The sequence below is a fragment of the Mus caroli genome, unplaced genomic scaffold (genome assembly GCF_978045245.1).
Source record: "Mus caroli unplaced genomic scaffold, Mus_caroli_1 scaffold_5, whole genome shotgun sequence".
In the NCBI taxonomy this organism is placed as follows: Eukaryota; Metazoa; Chordata; class Mammalia; order Rodentia; family Muridae; genus Mus; species Mus caroli.
Window position 1 is genome coordinate 816844 of NW_028227260.1, and position 23694 is coordinate 840537.

The 23694-nt window shown below is 37.3% G+C and overlaps 1 protein-coding gene across 6 annotated transcripts; it reads right to left on the reverse strand.

Moving 5' to 3' along the window:
• Positions 1-7946: 7946 nt before the first annotated feature.
• LOC147004454 (vomeronasal type-2 receptor 116-like) lies at positions 7947-17046 on the reverse strand. Of its 6 annotated transcripts, none has more exons than XM_085837886.1 (6): positions 16761-17046; positions 13802-14084; positions 12617-13420; positions 11538-11761; positions 10311-10441; positions 7947-9186 (listed from the first exon to the last, which is right to left on the reverse strand). In XM_085837886.1, the coding sequence occupies exons 1-6, from the start codon at positions 16964-16966 to the stop codon at positions 8282-8284; spliced, it is 2553 nt and encodes an 850-aa protein (XP_085694012.1). In that variant the 5' UTR covers positions 16967-17046; the 3' UTR covers positions 7947-8281. The 6 variants fall into 6 exon arrangements, with proteins under 6 accessions (XP_085694012.1, XP_085694011.1, XP_085694010.1 ...); XM_085837885.1 differs by having other exon boundaries at positions 10311-10434; positions 11537-11761; XM_085837884.1 differs by having other exon boundaries at positions 7947-9189; positions 10311-10434; positions 11537-11761.
• Between the last annotated feature and the right edge of the window lie 6648 nt (positions 17047-23694).

Below are 23694 nucleotides of genomic sequence, written 5' to 3' on the forward strand. Positions count from 1 at the left end.
GGATGTGAACCCAAGAATCACGAACAGAACACAACACCTTGATGTAAAAACATGAGATATTTTAACGGCAGAGCTCCAGGTCAAAAGGTATCTCACACAGAAGACAGTGGATCTGACCATAAGGCTTGGAAGCTAGGTGGTTTTATAAGGTATGTGGCTTAGGGGTGTGGAATTCATCATAGCGACACACTATTGGCATATTCAAACATTAACAGAAAGATTTCATGTCAGCAAAAGGGCATCAGGACTTTGTTCCTGTGGGCCTTGGGGCTTATCTTTTTCACATAGCAACCAGTTGTTTTATGACTTTACCCAGTGTCAAGGGGCAGTAGATAGAGAGGACATTCCAGCCTGGTGGTGTTGACTCAGACAAGATAGCCTTGCATTCTTTTTCATCTTTGCAGTCAAGCTGTTCTTAGGAATGTCTTCACAACAGCTCTGTCTGTTCTGCTTTGTCCTCTGCCCCAGGCCACGGGCTCATAGACAACTCTTTTACATGAATCACAAGTTACAAAATCTCATTTTCCTTCACTTTGATTGCAGGTTCCTATGAACCTTAGATTCTGGGTGTCTCAGAGTTCTTGGCAGTCAAGCTTTCTCTGAGACTCTGAAATCCTGGTGTCACCAAGCTCCTGCTATTCTGTGACCCCGTTATCCTAAGATCCTGGGCATGTTACAGTGTCTGGAAGTGGTGTCACTTCTGAGGACTCTGGAGCTGTCTGATCACTGATCCAAAGATCATGTGGAGAGTCCTCTGGGCGTCTGTTAGGGTGTCTGCCGACTTGAACCCAAGGGAACCTGGGGCTGGTGCCTACTGGAAGGGACTTGTGCCCGTGATTAAGCAGGTGTCCTACTCCCCTGCTGCTAACTCAGGTCCCTCGCTATTGGATTGGAACCGATGTTGTGTTCCACTCACCAGTGATAGAGAGATGGAGGTGAGAGTCCTCTGTGGAACGTGGGGGTGTCTGCCAACCTGCACCCTGCAAACCATTATTAATATTAGACTGCATAGCCAACAATACACAGTGAAAAACAAATTAACTGAACTGCATCTTTGGAGGTCCTCGTCTGAAAATGACCTGTCAGGGTTCTGAGCCTGAATATTGATGTCTAATACATACATACATACATACATACATACATACATACATGTCTGTGTGTGTGTGTGTGTGTGTGTGTGTGTGTGTGTGTGTGTGTGTGTGTCTGTGTGTGTGTATGTGGCTTCCAGGTTCTATATTTTGATAGAATTCCTTTATGTTGTAATGTATGAGATTCATATTCTCATTCCTTCTTTTAGGATCCACTACTTATGTTATATGTTGTTGTATATTTCAAACCTGATGTAATATTTTAATTTAGTGGTGTTTTGTTTGTGTATATTTTGGCTTTTGGGATTTGTTTGTTTTCATTTTTGATTTGGATCTCCAATTTGATTGTTTTATCTTTTTATCTGAGGGAGTTGACAAACATAAAGGTAGAGTGTGGTAGAATTTATTCTTTCTGCCTTATTATTTTGAAGCTAGGATATCAATTCTTTTCTAAAAATATATTTCATGTGTAAAATTTTGTATGTGTTTTTGCCTACATGCTTGTCAGTGCACCACATGATTGCACTGCCTATGGAACCCACAAAAAATGCAGAAGATACACTGGAATGGTAGTTACAGAGAGTAGTGATTCCCAATAAGGGTTTTTATGACTAATCTAATGTCTTCTTCGAAAGCAAGAACTATTAATCAGGTGAGCCATCATTCTATTCCCTGTCTCTTTAATTTTTTTTAAAATTTACATTCCAGTCATTGTACAACTTCCCAGTTCCCTCTTCCACAATTCCTCATCCCATTCCCCACTTGTTGCCTACTGCAAGCAGGTCTTCTGCAAGATCAATACACTATATAATTAACTGAAATTTCCGTCAATGCTCTACAATATTCTATGTGATGAATAAAATATTTCTTTCTCTCTTAATGTCTACTCCTCTAATACTTAGTATGAAAAAAAAGTCTCTTATCTTCTCTCCTGCAAAGGGGATGATATTGGGATGTCATCTACAACATTCATTCACTCTCTCACACACAGTTTGTGTTTTCTCTTAGCAGTCAACTAATACCAAAGTCACACATTCACTCAGATTCCAAAATAAGGTATCTGAGCTCATGTAAACTGTCATTCTGAATCAGAGTAAGAAAGGAATACTTCCAATGTGTAGTTACACCCAAGAGGTGTATGTGTGTGTTTGTGTTTCTGTGTGCATGTAAATGTAACAAAAGTGCTTGTAAATTAGGGAGTTATTTGTTTTATATATGTGAAGAGGGAATATAAGTGTGAGAGATCAATGTTGTAATATTATAATATTAATCTTTGAAAACTGCAAAATTAGAAATACCATGCACCCATTTGCATCCTCATCTGACTGTAGGGACACTGAACTCTTGAGAATTTTTAATAAGTAACAGTAACCCTATCGCTGAATGTAAAAAGGTCTGTTCTAATTATTCTTTGTTTTTCCTGGATTATTTTCATTTCAAATGTTATCTGCCTTCTAGATTTCCCCTTTGAACACTCCCATTCCACCCCTTAATCTGCCTCCATGCTGGTGCTCCACCATACATCCACCCACTACACTTTTCTGTGTAGCCCTGGTGTCTCGGAACTCACTGTGTAGACAAGGGTGGCCTCAAACTCAGAAATCTGCCTGCCTCTGCCTCCCGACTGCTGGAATTAAAGGCGTGTGTCACCACTGCCTGGCACTCCAAATGTTTTTAAGTGTGCTGTGTGTATGCCTAGTGCTCACCAAGGCCAGGAGAGGGTTCTTGGGTCTACATACACCTCTAACCCAGGTTTTCTACAAGAGCAGCAAGTGCTTTTTTTTTTTTGGAAAAAGAGAATGACAGAAACAGAGACACAGATAGACACACACACACACACATATACATATACACACACATATACATACACACACACACACACACACACACACACACACATATATATATATATATATATATATATATATATATATATAGAGAGAGAGAGAGAGAGAGAGAGAGAGAGAGAGAAAGGTACACAGAGAGAAAAAGAGACAGATACAAAGAGAGCCAGAGTTTAACCAGCCCTGACTGTCCTGGAAATCACATGACTATTTTGACATCTTCTTGTCTTAATTCTATTTCATAATTTGCTTAGAAAGTCCTTACCCTTCTACTCCCCAATAGTAATGTCTCCCTTGGCAAAACACTTGAGATTTTCCATGGCCTTGATCATAATTTAGATATATTAACCAAAATAATTATTATAAACCAAAATAAATAAATAAAGTATAAGCTAAAAATAACTGACAGGTTATGTCTGTCTGAGGTAATTACTATGCTCTGCCAGAAAATAATTTTTCAAAGTTACTCTGACCCTCATCAAACTTTGATGTGAGTTGGAGTTTGTGATTTTTGCCTCTAAAAATGTTGTTCTCCTGAGCTTAGGTTCCGAGATGCTCTGAGGCATGAGCCTGCTCTTTGATGCTGGCTAGTAAAGGATTCACATTCCTGTGGGGCATGGGCTTTGAGACAAGGTTTCATGTGGAGCCCTGCCTGTACTCGAACCAGCTCTACAAACCTGGCTGGCCTGAAAATCACAGAAATCCACCTGCATCTATCACCCATGTGCTGAGTTTTTTAATTAGGTATTTTCTTCATTTACATTAACAATGCTATCCCAAATGTCACCCACCAGCTCTCCCACCCACTGCCCCACTCACTGCCCCACTCACCCACTCCCTCTTCTTGGCCCTGGTGTTCCCCTGTACTGAGGCATATAAAGTTTGCAAGACCAAAGGGCCTCTCTTTCAAATGTTGGCCAACTAGGCCATCTTATGATACATATGCAGCAAGAGACACGAGCTCTGGGGGGTATTGGTTAGTTCATATTGTTGTTCCACCTAAAGGGTTGCAGACCCCTTCAGCTCCTTGGGTATTTTCTCTAGCTCCTCCATTGGTCGTTGTGATCCATCCAATAGCTGACTGTGAGCATCTACTTTTTTGTTTCCTAGGCCCCACCAGCATAGCCTCATAAGAGACAGATATATCAGGGTCCTTTCAGCAAAATCTTGTTAGTGTATGCAATGGTGTCAACGTTTGGAGACTGATTATGGGATGGATCAAAATGTATGGTAGTCATCCTTTCATCTCACCTCCAAACTTTGTCTCTGTAACTCCTTCCATGGGTGTTTTTTCCCAATTCTAAGAAGAGGCAAAGTGTTCACATTTTGGTCTTCATTCTTCTTGAGTTTCATGTGTTTTGCAGATTGTATCTTATATCTCGGGTATAGTAAGTTTCTGGGCTAATATCCACTTATATGTGAGTACATATCATTTGAGTTCTTTTGTGATTGGGTTACCTCACTCAGGATGATGCCCTCTAGGTCCATGCATTTGCCTAGGAATTTCATAAATTCCCTTTTTTAATAGCTGAGTAGTACTCCATTGTGTAAATATACCACATTTTCTGTATCCATTCCTCTGTTGAGATACATCTGGGTTTTTTCCAGCTTCTGTCTATTATAAATAAGGCTGCTATGAACATAGTGGAGCATGTGTCCTTCTTACCAGTTGGAACATCTTCTGGATATATGCCCAGGAGCGGTATTGTGGGATCCACCGGTTGTACTCTTTCCAATTTTCTGAGATATCACCAGACTGATTTCCAGAGTGGTTGTACCAGCTTGCCATCCCAACAACAATGAAGGAGTGTTCCTCTTTCTCCACATCCTCGCCAGCATCTGCTGTCACCTGAATTTTTGATCTTAGCCATTCTGACTGGTGTGAGGTGGAATCTCAGGGTTGTTTTGATTTGCATTTCCCTGATGATTAAGGATGTTGAACATTTTTTCAGGTGCTTCTCTGCCATGGGAGATGTTTTCATCTTCTGAGATCTTTTTTAACTTCTTTCTTCAGAGATTTGAAGTTCTTATCATACAGATCTTTCACTTCCTTAGTTAAAGTCACACCAAGGTATTTTATATTATTTGTGACTATTGTGAATTGTGTTGTTTCCCTAATTTATTTCTCAGACTCCTTATCCTTTGTGTAGAGAAAGGCCATTGACATGTTCGAGTTAATTTTATATCCAGCTACTTCACTGAAGCTGATACTCTTTGGTGGAATTTTTAGGGTCACTTATATATACTATCATATCATCTGCAAAATGTGATATTTTGACATCTTCCTTTCCAATTTGTATCCCCTTGATCTCCTTTTGTTGTCAAACTGCTCTGGTTAGGAATTCAAATACTATGATGAATAGGTATGGAGAAAGTGGACAGCCTTGTCTAGTCCATGACTTTTGTGGGATTGCTTCCAGCTCCTCACCATAATTTTTATGTTGGCTACTGGTTTGCTGTAGGTTGTTCTATCATGTTTATGTATGGGCCTCAAATTTCTGATCTTTCCAAGACTTTTATTATGAATGGGTGTTGGATTTTGTCAAATGCTTTCTCAGCATCTAATGAGATGATCATGTGGTTTTTGTCTTTGAGTTTGTTTATATAGTGAACGAAGTTGATGGATTTCCATAATACTGAACCATCCCTGCATCCCTGGGATGAAACTTACTTGGTCAGGATGGATGATTGTTTTGATGTGTTCTTGGATTCAGTTAAGGAGAATTTTGTTGAGTATTTTTGCATCGATATTCATAAGGGAAATTGGTCTGAAGTTCTCTATCTTTGTTGGATCTTTGTGTGGTTTAAGTATCAGAGTAATTGTGGCTTCACAGAATGAATTAGATAGAGTACTTTCTGCTTGTAATTTGTGGAAAAGTTTGTGGAGAACTGGAATTAGATCTTCGTGAAGGTCTGATAGAACTCTGCATTAAATTCATCTGGTCCTGTGCTTTTTTTGGTTGGGAGACTATTAATGACTGCTTCTATTACTTTAGGGGATATCGGACTGTTTAAATCATTAAACTGATCTTGATTTAACTTTGGTACTTGGGATCTGTCTTCAAATTTGTCCATTTCATCCAGGTTTCCCAGTTTTGTTGAGTATAGCCTTTTGTAGAAGGATCTGATTGTGTTTTGGATTTCTTCAGTATCTGTATTTGTCTCCCTTTTCATTTCTGACTTTGTTAATTAGGATGCTCTCCCTGTGCCCTCTAGTGAGTTTCTCTAAGCGTTTATCTATCTTGTTGATTTTCTCAAAGAACCACCTCCTCCTTTGGTTGATTCTTTAAATAGTTCTTGTTTCCACTTGTTTAATTTCGCCCCTGAGTTTGATTATTTCCTGCTGTCCACTCCTCTTGGGTGAATTTGCTTCCTTTTATTCTAAAGCTTTTAGGTATGTTAACAAGCTGCTAGAGTGTGCTCTCTCTAGTTTCTTTTTGGAGGCACTCAGAGCTATGAGTTTCCCTCTTAAAAATGTTTTCATTGATTTGCATAAGTTTGGGTATGTTGTGGCTTCATTTTCATTAAACTCTAAAAAGTCTTTAATTTCTTTCTTTATTCCTTCTTTGACCAAGGTATCATTTAAAAAAATCTTTAAAAAAAAACTTAAAAAACTTAAAAAGAGTCCTGCTGGTATATGCTGGTATACTTCACAGGGTCACCACCCCATCCTCCACACTTGATATCCGCTTTGGGTGTCCCCCTCCTTAGGAAGAGAGGGACAGACTCTGACTTGGGGTTAGGACATGGGGCTGAGGTCTGGGGTGGGGTCTGTCTGGGGTCTGCCAGAAAGACAGACACAGCCCTGGAGGTGCCCAGGGCTGGCTGGGACAAGTGGTCAACGTGAGGGAGGGAGGGAGATGGGACCAGGACAGAGACAGAGACAGTCGGGGGAGGCAGGGCGGAAGCATGGGCCAGGCAGATGTCTCTCAGTCTGGGCCCTGGAAGAAAGGATGGCGAGACAGAGACAGAGAGACAGAGAGACCCAGGCTAAGGTCAGGCAGGCCGTGTCAGAAGGAAAGAAGGGAGCTTGGAGACAGACAGCCCCGGGGACAGCTAGACACAAGGAAGCAGGGATGATGCCTCTCGGTCTGACATGGACTCAGGCTTGGTCCCCGATGAGAAGGGAGACGGGAACCAGGGGTACAGACAGACACAGAGACATGAGCTGCATGGGCAACGGTAAAGGCCAGGCAGCCTGGTTCTGGAAGAAAGGAAAAGGGAGAAAAGGGAGAACTGGGACAGACAGACTGGGGCCTCTCGGTCGGACGTGGACTCTGGCATGGTCCCCAGTGACAAGGGAAAAGGAAAGAGAAGGGAGAACCAGAACCAGGGGGCTGCGGGACTCATGGAAGCCGGGTTGGGTCTCTCACTGGCAGACCAATGCCAGGCAGCCCCAGATGGAAAGGAGGAGCAGAGAGAGACATAGAGAAGATGAACAGAGAGAGAGACAGAGAGACAGAGAGACAGAGAGAGCCTCTGTTCCTGCACTTCTACAGGTACAATGGGAGCAGGGGGCGCGGATCTGAGCCGCAGCCCGCCCAGGAACTCAGGCGGCCCGGCCACACCATTTTCCCAAAACTCTGACCTGTGCTCAGGGCCCAGATTCGTCCCCTTGAGCAAAAGAACCAGGGGAGCAGTGGCATTTTTCACCACTGGGTGGCGATAGAGATCGGCTCTAGGCCCCATACACACTACATCTCCAATGAGTTCCTGGGCCCGACTTACTATCCAACATGGATGCACTTCCTGTTGGCATGCAGTCACACTCTATGGCCACCAGGTGGCTATAGAGAGCGGGTCTTGGACAGACACACACGAACTACATCTCCTATGAACACCTGGGACTCACTTCCTGTTCAAAATAGAGGCACTTCCTGTCGGCTTGCACCAAGACCAAAGTAAATATGTGAGAAAGTGGTTTATTTATTTATCTAACTTTGTCATAGTACATTGAATGAAGTCAACACATGAATGTGGATGCAAGAACCCCATGAATGCAAGTGGAATAATATTGAATACCGGCTTCAAGTCCATGTTGTATGCAGTGCCCTTTCTTGTAACTCAAGGACAGTGTTGCTAGATGTGGCACTGTTCACAGACAGTAACGTAACCTCATATTAATCATTAATTAAGTACATGGCTTAAACACACAACCACAGGTCAGAATGATGGTACCCATTTCTCAATTGAGATCCCAGTTCTCAGCATATTCATGTTTACAGTCCTGTTTGTAAGTACACATCGGTATATTACTAACATTTTTTTTATATGATGAAATACTACTTTTGTTGAGATGAAGAGTAAGATCAGTTGAATATCATCTAACATTTTCATACCATGAAAGTTTCAATAAAGCAATTTACCTTTGTGGTTCTTTATGCAGTTTGAATCTGGTCTAATTAAAATAGCATAACACTTTGGGACAAAGATACACATTAGCAACCCTGCACTAGAAGCCAAGATTGAGAAAACCTCCACAACCACCATGACCCTCCCCCTGGTGCTGTGGTAGACAGGGAGGAAGGTGATCCAGACACTGCAGAACACCAGCATGCTGAAAGTTAGGAACTTGGCTTCATTGAATGTGTCAGGAAGGTTCCTAGCCAAGAAAGCCAAACTGAAGCTCACCAGAGCCAAGGAGCCCAAGTATCCCAGGACAACGTGGAAGGCAATGACAGAGCCTTTATTGCAAAGAATGACAATCTTCCCATGTTCAGATTGTATATCTCTGTCAATAAAGGGAGGAGATGTTACCAACCAGATTCCACAGAGAACAAGTTGGATTAGGGTACAAATGGGAATGACCAACTTAGGCGCCCCTGTTACCAACATCCCTCTCATTCTTCTTCCTGGAGTAGTGAGCTTGAAAGCCATGACCACAGTTATTGTTTTGGCCAACACTGTAGAAACAGACACAGTGAAAAATACTCCAAATGTGGTCTGCTGCAAGATGCAGGTGACCTGGTTGGGATGTCCAATGAAGAGCAGCGAGCAGAGAAAGCAGAAGACTAGAGAGATGAGCAGGATATAGCTGAGAATGCGGTTATTGGCCTTCACAATGGGAGTATCATTGTACTTCACAAATGTGACAAGGAATAGAATTGTGATGGCCGAGAAGGACAATGCCATGCAGCCTAGAGCCATCCCCAGTGGCTCGTCATAAGTCAGAAATGATACAGCTCTTGAGAGGCAGTAGGTTTGCTCTATGTTGGCATACTTATCATCTGGACACTTCACACACTGTTCCATATCTGCTGGCAAATGAAAATAACCCCTTATACGATATCATAATTACATAGGAAATAATTTTACATTTGTATTATTCATAGGAAATATTAATAAACATTTTGGTGTTGAGCATCTCTTCCATTCCTATTTGCTATATAACCACTAACTTAAGATTGCACTGTACTAACCTATGTTTGTCATCAAACAAAACAGCAACAGAAGAAGTACAACAGAAAAAAATACTTATTAAATAAAAATAAAAAAATGGTGACTAATAGTAATAATCTCAGAGTATTTAATTCCTCCAAACATAAATACATTATTCACAGACAAAGGTAGTGTGCAGACATTAGTAGTGGTGTCAGTTGATGAAATGCATCATGTGCTTTGTTTGCTCTGTGGTTTGTGTCTTTGTCTGTGTCTTCACATAGGAACCAGAACATACAATTCCTCATTTAAACACTATTTGCAAAAAGGAATATTTTCATTCTTGAAGCTGTAGACCTCATAGACCTATGCAAGTCCCTCTCATTGTTTTACAATCTCTTACTCCCCAAATACGCATTTCAAGCTACATGACATGAAGTTCATGGATGTTAACATTCTTAGCTAAGCACTAGCCCATCTCTTGTTCCATTATTGAAACCTGCACTCTTGTTCTAATCCTTTGACAGGAAATACTTAATCATTTGTCCATTAAACCTATTAAAATATATTTCATTAAACAACAACTGTTACCCTGCGCATCTGATCTTTCTCACAGAGTAAGCTTGGTGATGGAGGGAAAGATTGTGGACACATCAGGTGACCAAATATCTACGTACAATGAATCAAAGAAAAATAAACATATGCATAGATTACATCTAAAATGTTTCTTTAAAAAATTGTTGTACAGGTAGGTCCCCCTAAACACTTTATATATAATATAAAATCAGTAACCATCATATTGTGAGAGAAATGTCTTGACTGAGGAAGATATTGGAAGTTATTTGCTGAGTCCAGAAGAAGTTGACATTATATAACTGCTTACGTTCTGAATCATGGAGAGTTTAGGTCTTCAGTTTGCATCTAGGCCATTTCATGTTTCTAGTTTGGAAACAGAAGGTATTCAAATTCAGCATTTTTTCTTCTGCATGCAAGCATGTACCTGTTTCATTGGAAATCTCATTTTCTGTGCAATGAACACAATCAAAGCAGCAGTCTGCTGTTTCTTTCTGTTGAATTTTCCTGAATCCAGCAGAACACATCACACTACACACAGAGGAGGGAACCTGAGGCAGTGCATAAATGTTATATAATATGCATGTGAGTGTGTATTTCATGTATTTGTCATATGAAAAATGTCCCATAGATTGATATATGGGACACAAACAGAAATGCTATACATATTCCTCTGATACCCAGTATCACTTAACAGTATCAGGCATATTTTTATTTATATTACCCTGCAACACACTGAATGTCACACAAAAATTACTGTATCGTGTAATATTTTATATGTAACATTCAGGTTGTAGCAATTATAAAATTTTCCTTCCTAAACTGATCAATCCAAAAAGAATGTTTAGGTGGCACAAGTATTTCTTTCATGATTTATAAATTACAAAATAGAATACTGTGGTGTATGGAGGGAGAAGGAAGGGTAAATCAAGAAAGAGTAGTTTTATGACTACAAACAAAATATGTTATACAAAACTCCCATAAAATTAATGAAGTATTCCTAAGTGTAAAAGAAAACCTTGAACACACTATCCCTTTCTCTCTTTTCTCTGCATCTATGAGGGAGCTCCCCACCCACCCACTCCTGCCTCACCACTCTAGCATTCCCCTGTGCTGGGGCATCAAGCCTTCACAGGCCAAAGCGATTCCTCTCCCACTGATGCCAGATAAGGCTATACTCCACGGAGGAGGGGAAATCACGAAGGGGGATAACACTTGAAATGTAAATAAATAAATAAAAAACATACAAAATATATAAATTAAAAAGCTAAAACCTTGAATCTGGAGAAACATTTATGTTCACGACTGCGTGATATACTTAATTAGGCTATAGATATGTTTGCACAGAACCAAAAAAATATCCCATGGATGATATATAGTTACAAACTTTTCATTAATCATATGTACATATACATTATACTTTAAAATCATTAAATATATCCCTGCATTGTAGGTGAACAGGCTTTTGGGTACTATTGAACATGGATTCCAGAGGCCAGTGATCCATCTACTACCAGATTTACATGAAATTGAGCATTATCAAATTTTGAATATTGCAATTTAGGATGGTCTTTTGCAAGAGTAGCAATTGGTCTTAACCACAGTGTTATATTTTAAAATACACATAACCTGAAAAAATTATGGTATACCCACTGCTGTTCCTCCCATGGCCCATTCCAAATCATCAGATATATGAAGTTGATGACTCTTTTGAAAACAAGGTATATAGCTTCCTATTTTCACTTTTAATCCAAGGCCTTGTGGAAAATTCCAAATGATGAAAATATCATACTCTGTACACTGATTTTCCCTATGCTTCATGTTCACCAGTTCTCCAACAGGGTTCGTAAATACCCTGGTTTTCATCAAGGAGGACACCTAGAAGAGATGCATGCTTCCAATATCAATAAAGCATATCAATAAAGGTAATTCAAAATTAAGAATTCCCCAATTTCTTAATGACTTTCACAAGAGACAGCTGTATTGAAATAAATGTGTGTAGAAAAATATAGTATACCTCATTGATAACTGAAAACTTATATACTTAATATTAATGATAAAGATAAAATGTGCTAGAAAAAATGATTACTAGATAACAAGTAACTGTGTGTGTGTGTGTGTGTGTGTATGTCTGTGTGTTTGCGTGTGTGGGTGTCTGTGTGAACATTCTTGTCAAAAAAAAATTCTTTTAAGTGAAGCCATGTATGAGAGAATGAAGGGGAAGTCTGAATATCTGGAAATTGTGAAAATAAACAAATTATTTTCACGTACATACAGTATACTCATATAAAATTAACATAAATTTAATAAAATGTGCAGTCTTAGTAATTTATGTTTTGTATATTGTTAATTTAAATGGCTAAATAATAACCACAGCACATACATGTATCAATTTCTGAAAAACTTTTCTTTAGCAAAAAATTCTAGTCTAGTCATCACTTAATGCTTTTATGATAAAACTCTTGGCTCCTATTCTAAATTTTGAACTCATTTGGTTGAAATGTGAGACACCTTTTCACAAAACTCACTGGTATTCGTAAAAATGTATGGTCTCTTATTAAATATTATCTTTGTGGGTGAAATTCATCCATGTAAATGAATCATTAGGGGTTTTTGCAGTATACAAATCATTGCACTGAGAGAATAATCTCTAACAAATGTACAGTTGTTCCTCTGGGTCCATTTAAAAGATCACATTGATATATCTAAGCATAATGAAATGTAAGTCTTCACCTGCTGACAAGCAGTGAAATGTCTTTTGTGTTCTGCCTTTTTCTGAGACTCTACTTGTTGAAGAATGTGTTCATGGTAGGTGTGGGCCGCAGCATAAACAGCATTATACAAGTTGTAACCTTCATCACTCATGGCCATATCATAGTTGTGCAGTGCTGTCCATTCCAATGTGTTGTTGAACGTAATATGATCCATTTTACTGCTGTTCTTGGAGATTGAACAATTAAAATAGTTCCATTCAAGTATAGTATGAGAAATATCTCTTAGGTATTTGACTGTGTTCATTGTTTGCATGAAATTCCTTAATTTAGGAATCTCAACACTGTGGTGTGCAAAAGTAATAGTCCCATGGAAGAGATTAAGTGTGAATTCTTTTTTATTTGTGATGACATCCCATTGTGAGGTTGTGATCCAGATTCTCTGAGCACCTAAATCTTCCCATCTTCTAAAGCTGACTTCTAGAGTAGAGTTCATTTCACCATAAATGATAACAACCTTTGCTGAAGATGTCATAATTTGTTTATCATATATTGTAGCTCTTGTCATGTATATCTGCATGTTTTCAGGGATCATATTAACAAAAGCTAAACAGATCCCATGACTTTGGCTTTCTTCTCTTACATCTGAGAGAAACTGAATACCCTGATCATCATCTGAGATGACCAGTCCTATCCAAGTCCATCTAAAATGAAACATCAAGGAGACCATGCCATGTGATAAATGTGTGTCCTTGGTGGCTACCTGATGGACATGGGACAGCCGGTCATGGTCGCGCAGGTTAGGATTAAATGTTCCAAAGAAAACCTAAAGGATATAGAAGACAGGATGAAACTTCCAGTGAAGAATATTATTATTAGGATATTTAGACTCATATACATTTAATGCTACTCACCTTCCAGAACTCTAGATAAGAAAAGTAAGATTGTACTATACACATCATGTATTATTCCTATTAGATTCTAGACTATTTCTGATAAGTCTAAAATTCCTAGAACACAATTTTACCTGTATGCACAGTACATCTATGAACTGATTATTTAATTCATATATATATATATAATGTGTATGTATGTGTGTGTATTTGTGTAGCAGCACACCCACAAATGCATTATTTCCAAGTTTTCTTGTAGGCACCTGTAAATGTAATTTAATGTTCTTAACCCATTCAGTGTGAAAATTTCTTACCAGTGGCATCGAAGAATGCATTGCCAGTTTTAAGGATGTTTTCCATGATGGTCCTGTCAGACCTATGGTACATGAATGATCTAAATAACAGAAATAATTAACAAAATTCATATGTCCATATGTTTGTGTATATTCTTGATCCAGATCTCTCAATAAATTATGACAGTTTTCACCAATGATGGAGAACATCAAAGTCATGTTGGGTAAAAGATTAGGATTCTTGTTGATCTCATCAGTAGCAAAAAACATTACCAGAAGAAGCTCATATTCACTTGCTGCAATTCTACAAGAGGGCATAGTGATGATTAAGGGAGATGTGTGAAATATAAAATTTCAACTGCAGTAAAGTTTGTAATATGAGATATACTAAATTTCTGTATAAATGTCTTGAAATAAGCCTGATATATTAGGGATCTTTAGAGCCGAATACAACTTAAGAATTCATACACATTGGGCACTGTGATATGATACATTTTGTATTCATGAAAATAAATAAACATTGTTTTATCTCTGAATGCCATCCTTGAACTAAATTACAGTCCTATTGTGTGAGACTGCTATAAAATAACCTTGGAGATGTAATTCCACAGATATATAAAAGAGCATGACTTCCACTACATATGAAATACCTAACAGATTGTCCTTATAATTTTTATTTAACTGCAATTTATACATCAATCATCTTAATATTATTGAAAACTTTGGGTATCAACTAATATATCTGTTTTTTTCAACTTTTTTATTCTTATCCTTTTATCATTTATGAATATTTAATAATATCCATAACTGAGGATACTAAAATATCATTTATGAATATTTAATAATATCCATAACTGAGGATACTATGTCTAATGTTCACTACTAAGTTATTACAAAACATACAAAATACTCTTTGGAATTAAGCATAATAAAGGAGCATAAAATTTTATATAGTGAATCACTAAGAAATATATTCAAAAGCCCTTATTAGATACCACCTGACAGTATGAGAGTATTCAAAACCCACTATATAGTTGTGTTTCTTGACAAACAATCAGCTTACTTTAAGAAGATTATCAGTGTTTCAAGTAGAGAAAATATTTTATCAGTAAGAATATTTTACATATTTCCAAATAACAAAAACTCTATGAACTTAAGCATTATGAAATTGCTAATTTTATTCACAGGAAGAAAATTATGAATAATATGTTAGAACATGTTTTATAATTGTTTTGTATGTTTTTAGATCATGCTTTTAATATATTCAAATGTTAATATCACCAATCAGGCTACTCATTTTAATATCCATTTTATTTAATTTTATTTATCCATTTCAAGATATACACAATGATACAATATACCATATGACCAGAAGGGTCTTGTACACATCAAGTTCATGTTGCCTTTTAGTGTGTTCTTACTATTTCTATCTTGTAAAAGTTTTATCACATTTCTTTTAATACCTCAATCTTCCTAATACTTTGAGATCCTTTAAGTGATGTCTGAGCACAGAGAGCTTCTCTGCCCCAGCACAGTTGGCAGTTCATCTGTTATTCTCTATTGCCTCTTATCAGGAGTAAAGACACCAAACATGGTCTTTTGCTAAAATTTGTATTTTTCAATTAAGAGTTCAGCGCTAAGTTTTTCTTTCTAATCCAGAAAAGTTCATATATTTGTAATTTTAAAACTTATTTTGGCTTAAACAATTGTCATCAATGAGAATTTCGAAAATTTTTGCCAATAGGTGTGGAAAAAATGCAGAATACATCAGAAATATAATTCCTACTCACCTAACACTGAAGGATAATAATGTGAAGCAACCATCACAAACAGAGTGTACAGTGCACTGTGGCTACCAATTGAAAAAAGTATTCCTTTATTCCCAAAGACATGAAAATTGAATAGGGGATGGGATGAGAGCCAAAAACATAAAAGCACAAGAAACCTTGGTTTATAAAAGAAAGAAGTAGCAGGCACAATGATTAGCTAAAAGGTAAATGATTTCAACACTCTTTTCCCGCATGATCTGCAGCCACAAATGATAACATCTCACACTTTGTTTCTCAGACCTAATAGCCACATGGAGAACAGATTCTTTTCCACTGGAATACAACGATTCTCCTAGACTTATCTTTTCAGACCTCAGATGTAGAGATTAAGGCCAGAATTTTCCCTATGTATCCAGGGCACATGACATAGGATGAATGGAAAGGAATTGTGAACAAATTTTACTTACTAAAAAATGTTAAGTTTATTGAGTAGTTAACAGAAATATTGACCTTGTATCTGATAGTGATAATAAGCCTAATCTGTGCCTGTGCATTTGTATAATTGGATAAAAAGATTTTTCTGGTAACAGAATATGAGATTAGCATTCTTTTTCCTTATTCAGTATCAAATTCAGAACTGCAGGATGAGACTCATTTAAAGACTATTTTTAAAGCAAAGTATATGTATATTCACAAGTATATAAGTAATGTTATATATTTAACCAGGTATAATAGATGAAAATATTCACAAATATTTCAATGAAATGATGCATGTTCATCTGTCAGAAATCAGAATTAGGTAACACTTTTTTGAAGGCATTTAGAAGCATGATCATAATGAGGCATTGGCAGACAATTGAATATAGGCAGTGATGCAGTCTCTTCATATTGAGTTCTTGACAAAGGAGGGGATTGTGAATTCAAGGCAGATGAAGAGATATCTTTCAACATATATTATCCAAAAACACTCAAGAGAGAGAATCCAGATTTTCACATTGTCCAACATTGTAAACTGGAGTATAAAATTGCACTAAAACTCTACTAAACTGTGACACATTTCGAAGTATTAAAATAGTGATTGAAATAATAATTCGTTTTCAGGGGTTCTTAAAGTTACATGGTGAGGAAGAGAACAGAACCCACAGTTTCTGTATACAGCTAAATATGTCAAATTAGTGACATTGACAAAGGAAATAAAGTTAATGACTTACCGAAAACTTAAATCTGAATTATAAAAATTATCTTCAATAGGTTCATCATATAACCAAATGTAAAAATGACATTCCCTTTGCAAATCTCCATCATTATCTTCACTATTCTTTATCCTCCAAAAGCACCTTGGTTCAGTCAAACAGCACAAGATGAGAGAAAACTTCAGAAACAAAAATGAAATTGTGAAAGCACAGAGCTTCTTCATGTCTGCTAGGATCTGAGATTGAGCAGTTGTGAAATCCGTTTCTGATGTAGAAAGACATCACACACACAGTTACATCTATGTTTCTGTTTTAAGGCTACTGCTGTTTGGAGATTCACTTATTATATTCACAGTTCCTTTCCATTCCTCCTACGTCAGGCTCCCTAGAGACATGAGGAAAATTCTGGCCTCAGGTTCTACATCTGAGCTCTGAAATGTTTTCATCAACATATTTTTGAAAACATGTTTTGAGATCATGTTTTCTACCCTCAGGGGCCATGACTGCATTCATGTGCATAGAGTAAATCCCAAGGATAATCTTCTCCTGTATACTTCATACCTGACCATGTGTCAACAGCCATTATGCACAAACACAATGGATTTCATCAGAAGTTCTATACTGTGACAGAAGTTGAGAAGGTCATAAAAGTTCCATATCATTCAGATGTTGACTATAATCATGGAACATTATGTAACACATTGTCTAGTTTAGGGAAGGACAGTCTCACATGCAACATTGAGCCTGGAGTTGACCATGCTCTCTGTTGTTCATATACTATTGTATGCCACTTATGTTTCCAAAAACTCCTCAAACTTCCCGTGATTCCTGCCATCTGGAGAACATGTCAATATGCTAAATCCAAAAATACCTGTATTTTAAAGATTCAACACCCATCTGGTCAAATATCAGTACCTGTGCAGACATTCACTGATATGCTGAACTTTTTCCTGATAATCAGTCCCTGGCAGTCAATGACATTTGATAAAACATTTTTTTGGTTGATGTTTGTTCACACCTCATTAAGAAGTTAGAGGCTAATTTCATATATTTTATTCAAGGGAAAGAATTTAGGTGCAATTTAAGAGATAGAATTTTATTGCTAATGCTGGTATATACCTCACACTTTTCATTTATTTCTACTTTGCATTTGTTTTGAAATATTTCTATCTTAGATTACATTTCAATAACATAGATGTTAGCTACTAATTCGGTTAGATTGCAATGACTGACAAAGATGAAGGATTGATTTGATTTGTTATTTTTTTAACTACCTTATATTTTTGTTCAAAATATCCATACTGAATTAAGTGAGTCTTCAACTTCATTTTTGGAATGGTTGGTATGTCAATGGATTATAATAAAATCCTGCTATGGAATTTAATTTACTATCTTTGTTACTATGAATAAACATTTGTTTCATAATTTGGTTGAATTACGACTATTTCAGTGCAAATTGTTTCAGTACAAACCAATAGACTGGGAAAATGAAGTGTCCTGTTGTCATATTCTATAATTATTATATACCTGGTTCTAATACCATGTCAAATTAACTGGGAATGTGCATGGAGGCAGACTCTTCACTCCATTGTGACTGCTATTGTGCCATCCTGGGATGTGGCAGTCTTTTGGAAGTCATTTGGAGCACATGAGCAATGGAATGGGATCCATTCAATACTCATTAGAACAAGACTATAGGTCAAACATTCAGGTCTTTAATAATCTTGAATTTGGTTTTGCTCAGATTTAGAGGTGAGGCTCCATGTGCTTTTTTACAAAGACATCCTCCATGTTGCTTGGAACAAAAATAGTATTTCTTAAAATCTTTTTTCTTTTTACCTAAAACTCATATTATGTACTTGATTTGGAGGCAAGAAGGCAGAGCACACATCATCGTGTCCTTCTTGATTATCAAGGCAATATTTGGTTTCTATTTTCCTTTAAGTTTTTCTGTTGGGTTGCAATCTTAAGCTATCCACTACAGTACATTTTGAGTTTATAAAACAAAGTTTTCTTCTGTTTCACAGATAATATTCATAGATTCTTTCTAGTTGCTTATCCCTTTATTTCTTGTTGAAATCAGATATCTGATTCCATGATATTTTATGTGTAACAGGTGATGGCCTCTATCCTATTTTCATGTCAGAGAATTGTCTTAAAAGTGTTGCTGCTGTATATTCATTAAATTCTGATGTCATTTATTATTAAACCATTCTTATCCTGTTTTTCTCCATTAATCAGATACTGATTTGTGATTCTTCAATCACTTGAAACAAGGTTTGATATGGCACAGAAGTACTATTTATACAAAGCATTGAAGCACTTTTGAGTATCTGCACTCATCAATCTACATGGATTGAAGGACATCCTCTTTCATTAAAATATATGTGATAGCAAAGATGTTATTCATGAACCACAGATATCTGAAAGGCAATGGGATGCCCATTATACAACTATGCAACAACAAATATAATTTCAGTTTCTTCATTACAAATATCATCTTAGTCTAATATAATTTAAATGATTTTTGTACAAAATTCAACTTATTCTAATGAAACTAAATCTGACATGTTATAGCTTGTTTAGACACAGGATTTTTAACCCAATGCATCATAATTCGCAAGACATATTACTTCACTCACACTCAATGTCCATGCAGGATAGCTGATGGTGATTCTTCCAAGGTATCCCCTAAAATCCCTTAATACGTAGAACTTAGCTTACAATAAGGGGTCCAATTTCCGTTCCGATCTTCATTGTCCGATATACATAACTACACTAATATTGAACACCAAAATTAGAATTTCAATATTATATAAAAAATTTACACCTGAAGGACATCTGCAGTCTGAACCTATGAAAGCAGGGTGTACCTCCCAGCCCTATCAACCTACCTGCCTAACAGGAGCTCTTCCATAATTAGAAACATAGGGGAACCCTTTGGCTGAATACCCACATCATTTAGGACCTCCACAGAGATAAGCACATGAGGTACTTATGATAAGTAAGTACCATTGAGGCATAGGATGAAAGTAGACATCTCAAGTGTTCTGCTACCAACTTGATGGGCTTGCTCTTCTCTTGATCCTGTCAATCTTTTTTCTAGTTAACCCCTTTGGAAATAAAGCACACCATTTTCCCACTGTTCTTACACGGAAAAAAAAAAAGCTCATTGTCTGAGATCTCTGGCATTTGAAAAGGAGGTGATCAGTATTTATGTCCCAGGAGAGTCTCCAGGACAGGCAATTCAGCTTCTGTTCAGTAGAGGGAGAACTTTAACAGAAAGGCAAAGCCTGTTTCCCATGACATAAACAATTCCTTGTCTGAACATTCTATTGTATCCTGGAGAGCTCTTGGTATCCCCTGTGATGTCACCAGTGTTGTAACAACACCAACTGCTCTTAGGGCTTTCAAACAGTCCCTAGATAGTTCACCCATATTTATGTTTGCAAGATGGTGGAAGAGTCTCCTTGAGAGTGAGAATGGAGAGCTTAGAGAAATAAGAGAGAGGCCAAAGGAAGCTGGTTTTCCATCTCACTGTAAAACAGCAAGGAAGATGTGGTCCTGGGACTGGCACAGTGAGTCACGGAACAGTGATGTGAAAATTCCTGGAGTAGGCATACTTGAGTCTGGCTTCCCAGTAATGAATAACAGAAAATGGGGCCACTGTGAATTTAAGGAACTTTCCTGCTTATCATAATTCCTGAATGATGAGGATTATAGTACATTATTTTGTCCATCCTGGGAGACAGGAGCAGGCAAGTCCAAAGCTAGTATAGTGTGAATTTTTATATTTTATTTTATTGGATTTTGGCTTGCCAAAAGGAGACCATAAGGAGTCAGGGAGGAAATGATATTTCCCAGTTTATATCTGTTCAATATTTTACTATATTCCCAGTTTGTTCTTCTAGTTACAGTGGCTATCAGACTGTACTAACTCAGAGCAAATTATTCTTATGAGACATTATATTCTCTGAACTCCTCTGAAAACCAACCCCTGAGAGTGACATCCTATGCATCCTGAATCAGCAGTTTGTGTGTCTGACGTGTCTTTAATAGAGGAAAACAACTGTCAGAATCAGAGACAGGTACTTTTTCCAATTCAAGATTATTTAAGTCTTTCAATTGGATGAATTGTTCAGTCTTTTGATGATCGTTTGCCATACGTAACTACTTATTCCACAGTCATGAGCCCAGATTTTTTTCTTTTAATTAGGTGTGTGCATTAGGGATTAAAGTCCCATTCCAGATGTCTACCTTTTGTGAGGTCTAGTAGATACCTTAAGTACTGTATGCATTTACATATGTTTATTCTTCCTGAATATACTAGACCAGATAGGGAAATCCCTTTTATGTCAATGGGATTGAATCATTCAAACATATTTACATAACATGATTTTGAGGAACAAACCTGAACTTTATGGTAAATATAAATGTTTAATCATCACGGTGTTTTTTATGCAAGTAATACTGTGTCCTACATAGTTTTCAATGATTGCTGAAGAGAAAAGGACCCGAGCTCTCATCCTTTCATGTGGTTCAATTGTGAGAAAATCTGTTCAATCTATTCTCTAAATGACTTTTTCTAATTTGATTCATGTAATATATATCTGCTTAAAATATTGGTAAAAAAATCTATATTTTTAAAGTAACCTTTATAAAACCAAGAGTTATCTATTGATTTTAGAGTATGACTTTAGAGAGATCCCCTGAACCAGAGAGGTTATCATAGGATTTGAGATCAAAGTCAATTTGTTAATAATCATTCATTACAGAAGAGCTGTTCTTGAAATATACTGCTATGATAGTGCCTGCTCACGTGTAGAGTACCAAATATTCAGTCACATTATGCTCCAATGAATATGAATCTTGTTATGAAAATCCTGGTATGGAAAACACCCAACTATGACTACAAAGCATTTTATAATGAAACTTGGATGTGGAGACATGAGATCAACGCTTTATTGCCAAGGATAAACCAATTAATTTTTACATTTTTTTTCTTTTTTTATTAGTTTTTTTTTTAAATTTTACATTTCAAATGTCATCCTCCTTCCTGGTTTCCCCCTCTGAAAACATCCTTTCAGCATAGAGCCTTCTCAGGATCAAGAGCCTCTTTTCCCATTGATCTTCAACAAGGCCATCCTACACTACATTTGCAGCTGGAGCCATGGGTCTCTCCATGCGAACTCTTTGGCTGGTGGTTTAGACCCTGGAAACTCTGAGCTACTGGTTAGTTCATATTTTGCTCCTCCAATGATGCTGTGAGCTGCTTCACCTCTTTGGGTCCTTCCTCTAGCTCCTTCATTGCCGACCTTGGGCTCCATCCATTGGTTGGCTGTGGGCATCCACCTCTGTATTTGTCAGACACTGGCAGAGCCTCTCACTAGACAGCTATATCAGGCTCCTGTCAGTAATCACTTGTTGGCATCCACAATAGAGTCTGGGTTTGGTGAATTTATATGAGACAGATCCTCAGAACGGGCAGTCTCTAGATGGTCATTCCTTCAGTCTCTGCTCTACACTTTGTATCTTCCCCATGAATATTTTCTTTCCCCTTCTAAAAGGACTGCAGTAGCCACACTTTGGACTTCTGTCTTCTTGAGTTTCATGTCGTTCATGAATTGTAACTTGATTATTCCAAGCTTCTAGGTTAATATCCACTTATCAGTTAGTGCATACCATGTGTGTACTTTTGTGACTGTGTTACCTCACTCAGGATGAGAATTTCTAGTTTCTTCCATTCAATGAGTTCATTGCTTGTAATAGTTGAGTAGTACTCCATTGTGAAAATATACCACATTTTCTGTATCCATTCCTCTGTTGAGGGACATCTGTGTTCTTTCCAGCTCCTGGCTATTATAAATACGGCTGTGACACACATTCTGGAGTATGTGTCCTTATTACATGTTAGAGCATTTGTGGGTTATATGAACGTGAGTGTGGTTTTGTCTTAAGACAACTAATATATTTTTCCTCAAGATACAAAAAGACAGTAGATAGCTAAGATTCATGTTATTATAAAACTTAGCAAGTGATTTACATAAACAACAGAAATCTCTGTTGTACTTTATCACCTGAATATGATGAAGGCAGAAAAATAGTCATAACTTTACTTGGGATGTCATTTATATTTCATTTTATACCTTTCTAAATTTTCATTTTAAAATATGCTATGTACAATCCTAAATTAAGTCATGGTGGGTCTTTCATGAGATCTGCTTAGGCCATCCTCTGCTACATATGCAACTAGAGGCACAGTTCTCGGGTGTACTGGTTAGTTCATATTGTTGTTCATCCTAAAGGGTTGGTGACCCCTTTAGCTCTTCTGGCATTTTCTCTAGATTCTGCATTAGGGGCCCTGTGTTTCATCCAATAGAATACTGTGAGCATCCACTTTTGTATTTCCCTGGCACTGGCATAGCCTCACAAGAGAAATCTATATCAGGGTCCTGTAAAAAAAAATCATGCTGTCATATGAAATTGTGTCTGAGTTTGGTGGTTTTATATGGGACGGATCCCCAGGTGGGGCAGTCTCTGGATGTCCCTTTCTTTCATATGAGCTACAAATTTTGTCTCTATAATTTCTTCCATGTGTATTTCATTCCCCCTTCTAGGAATTAATGAAGTATCCACACATTGGGCTTCCTTCTTCTTGAGTTTCATGTATTTTGCAAATTGTATCTTAGGTAGTCTAAGGCTCTGGGTTAATATCCACTTATCAGTGAGTACATATAGTGTGTGTGCTTTTGTGATTGGGTTACTTTACTCAGGATGGTATCCTCCAGATCCATTCATTTGCCTAAGAATTTCACAAATTCGTTGTTTTTAATTGTTGAGTATTACTCCATTGTGTAAATGTACAAAATTTTCTATATCCATTCCTCAGTTGAAGAAAATCTGGGTTTTTTCCAGATTCTGCCTATTATAACTAAGGCTTCTATGAATATAG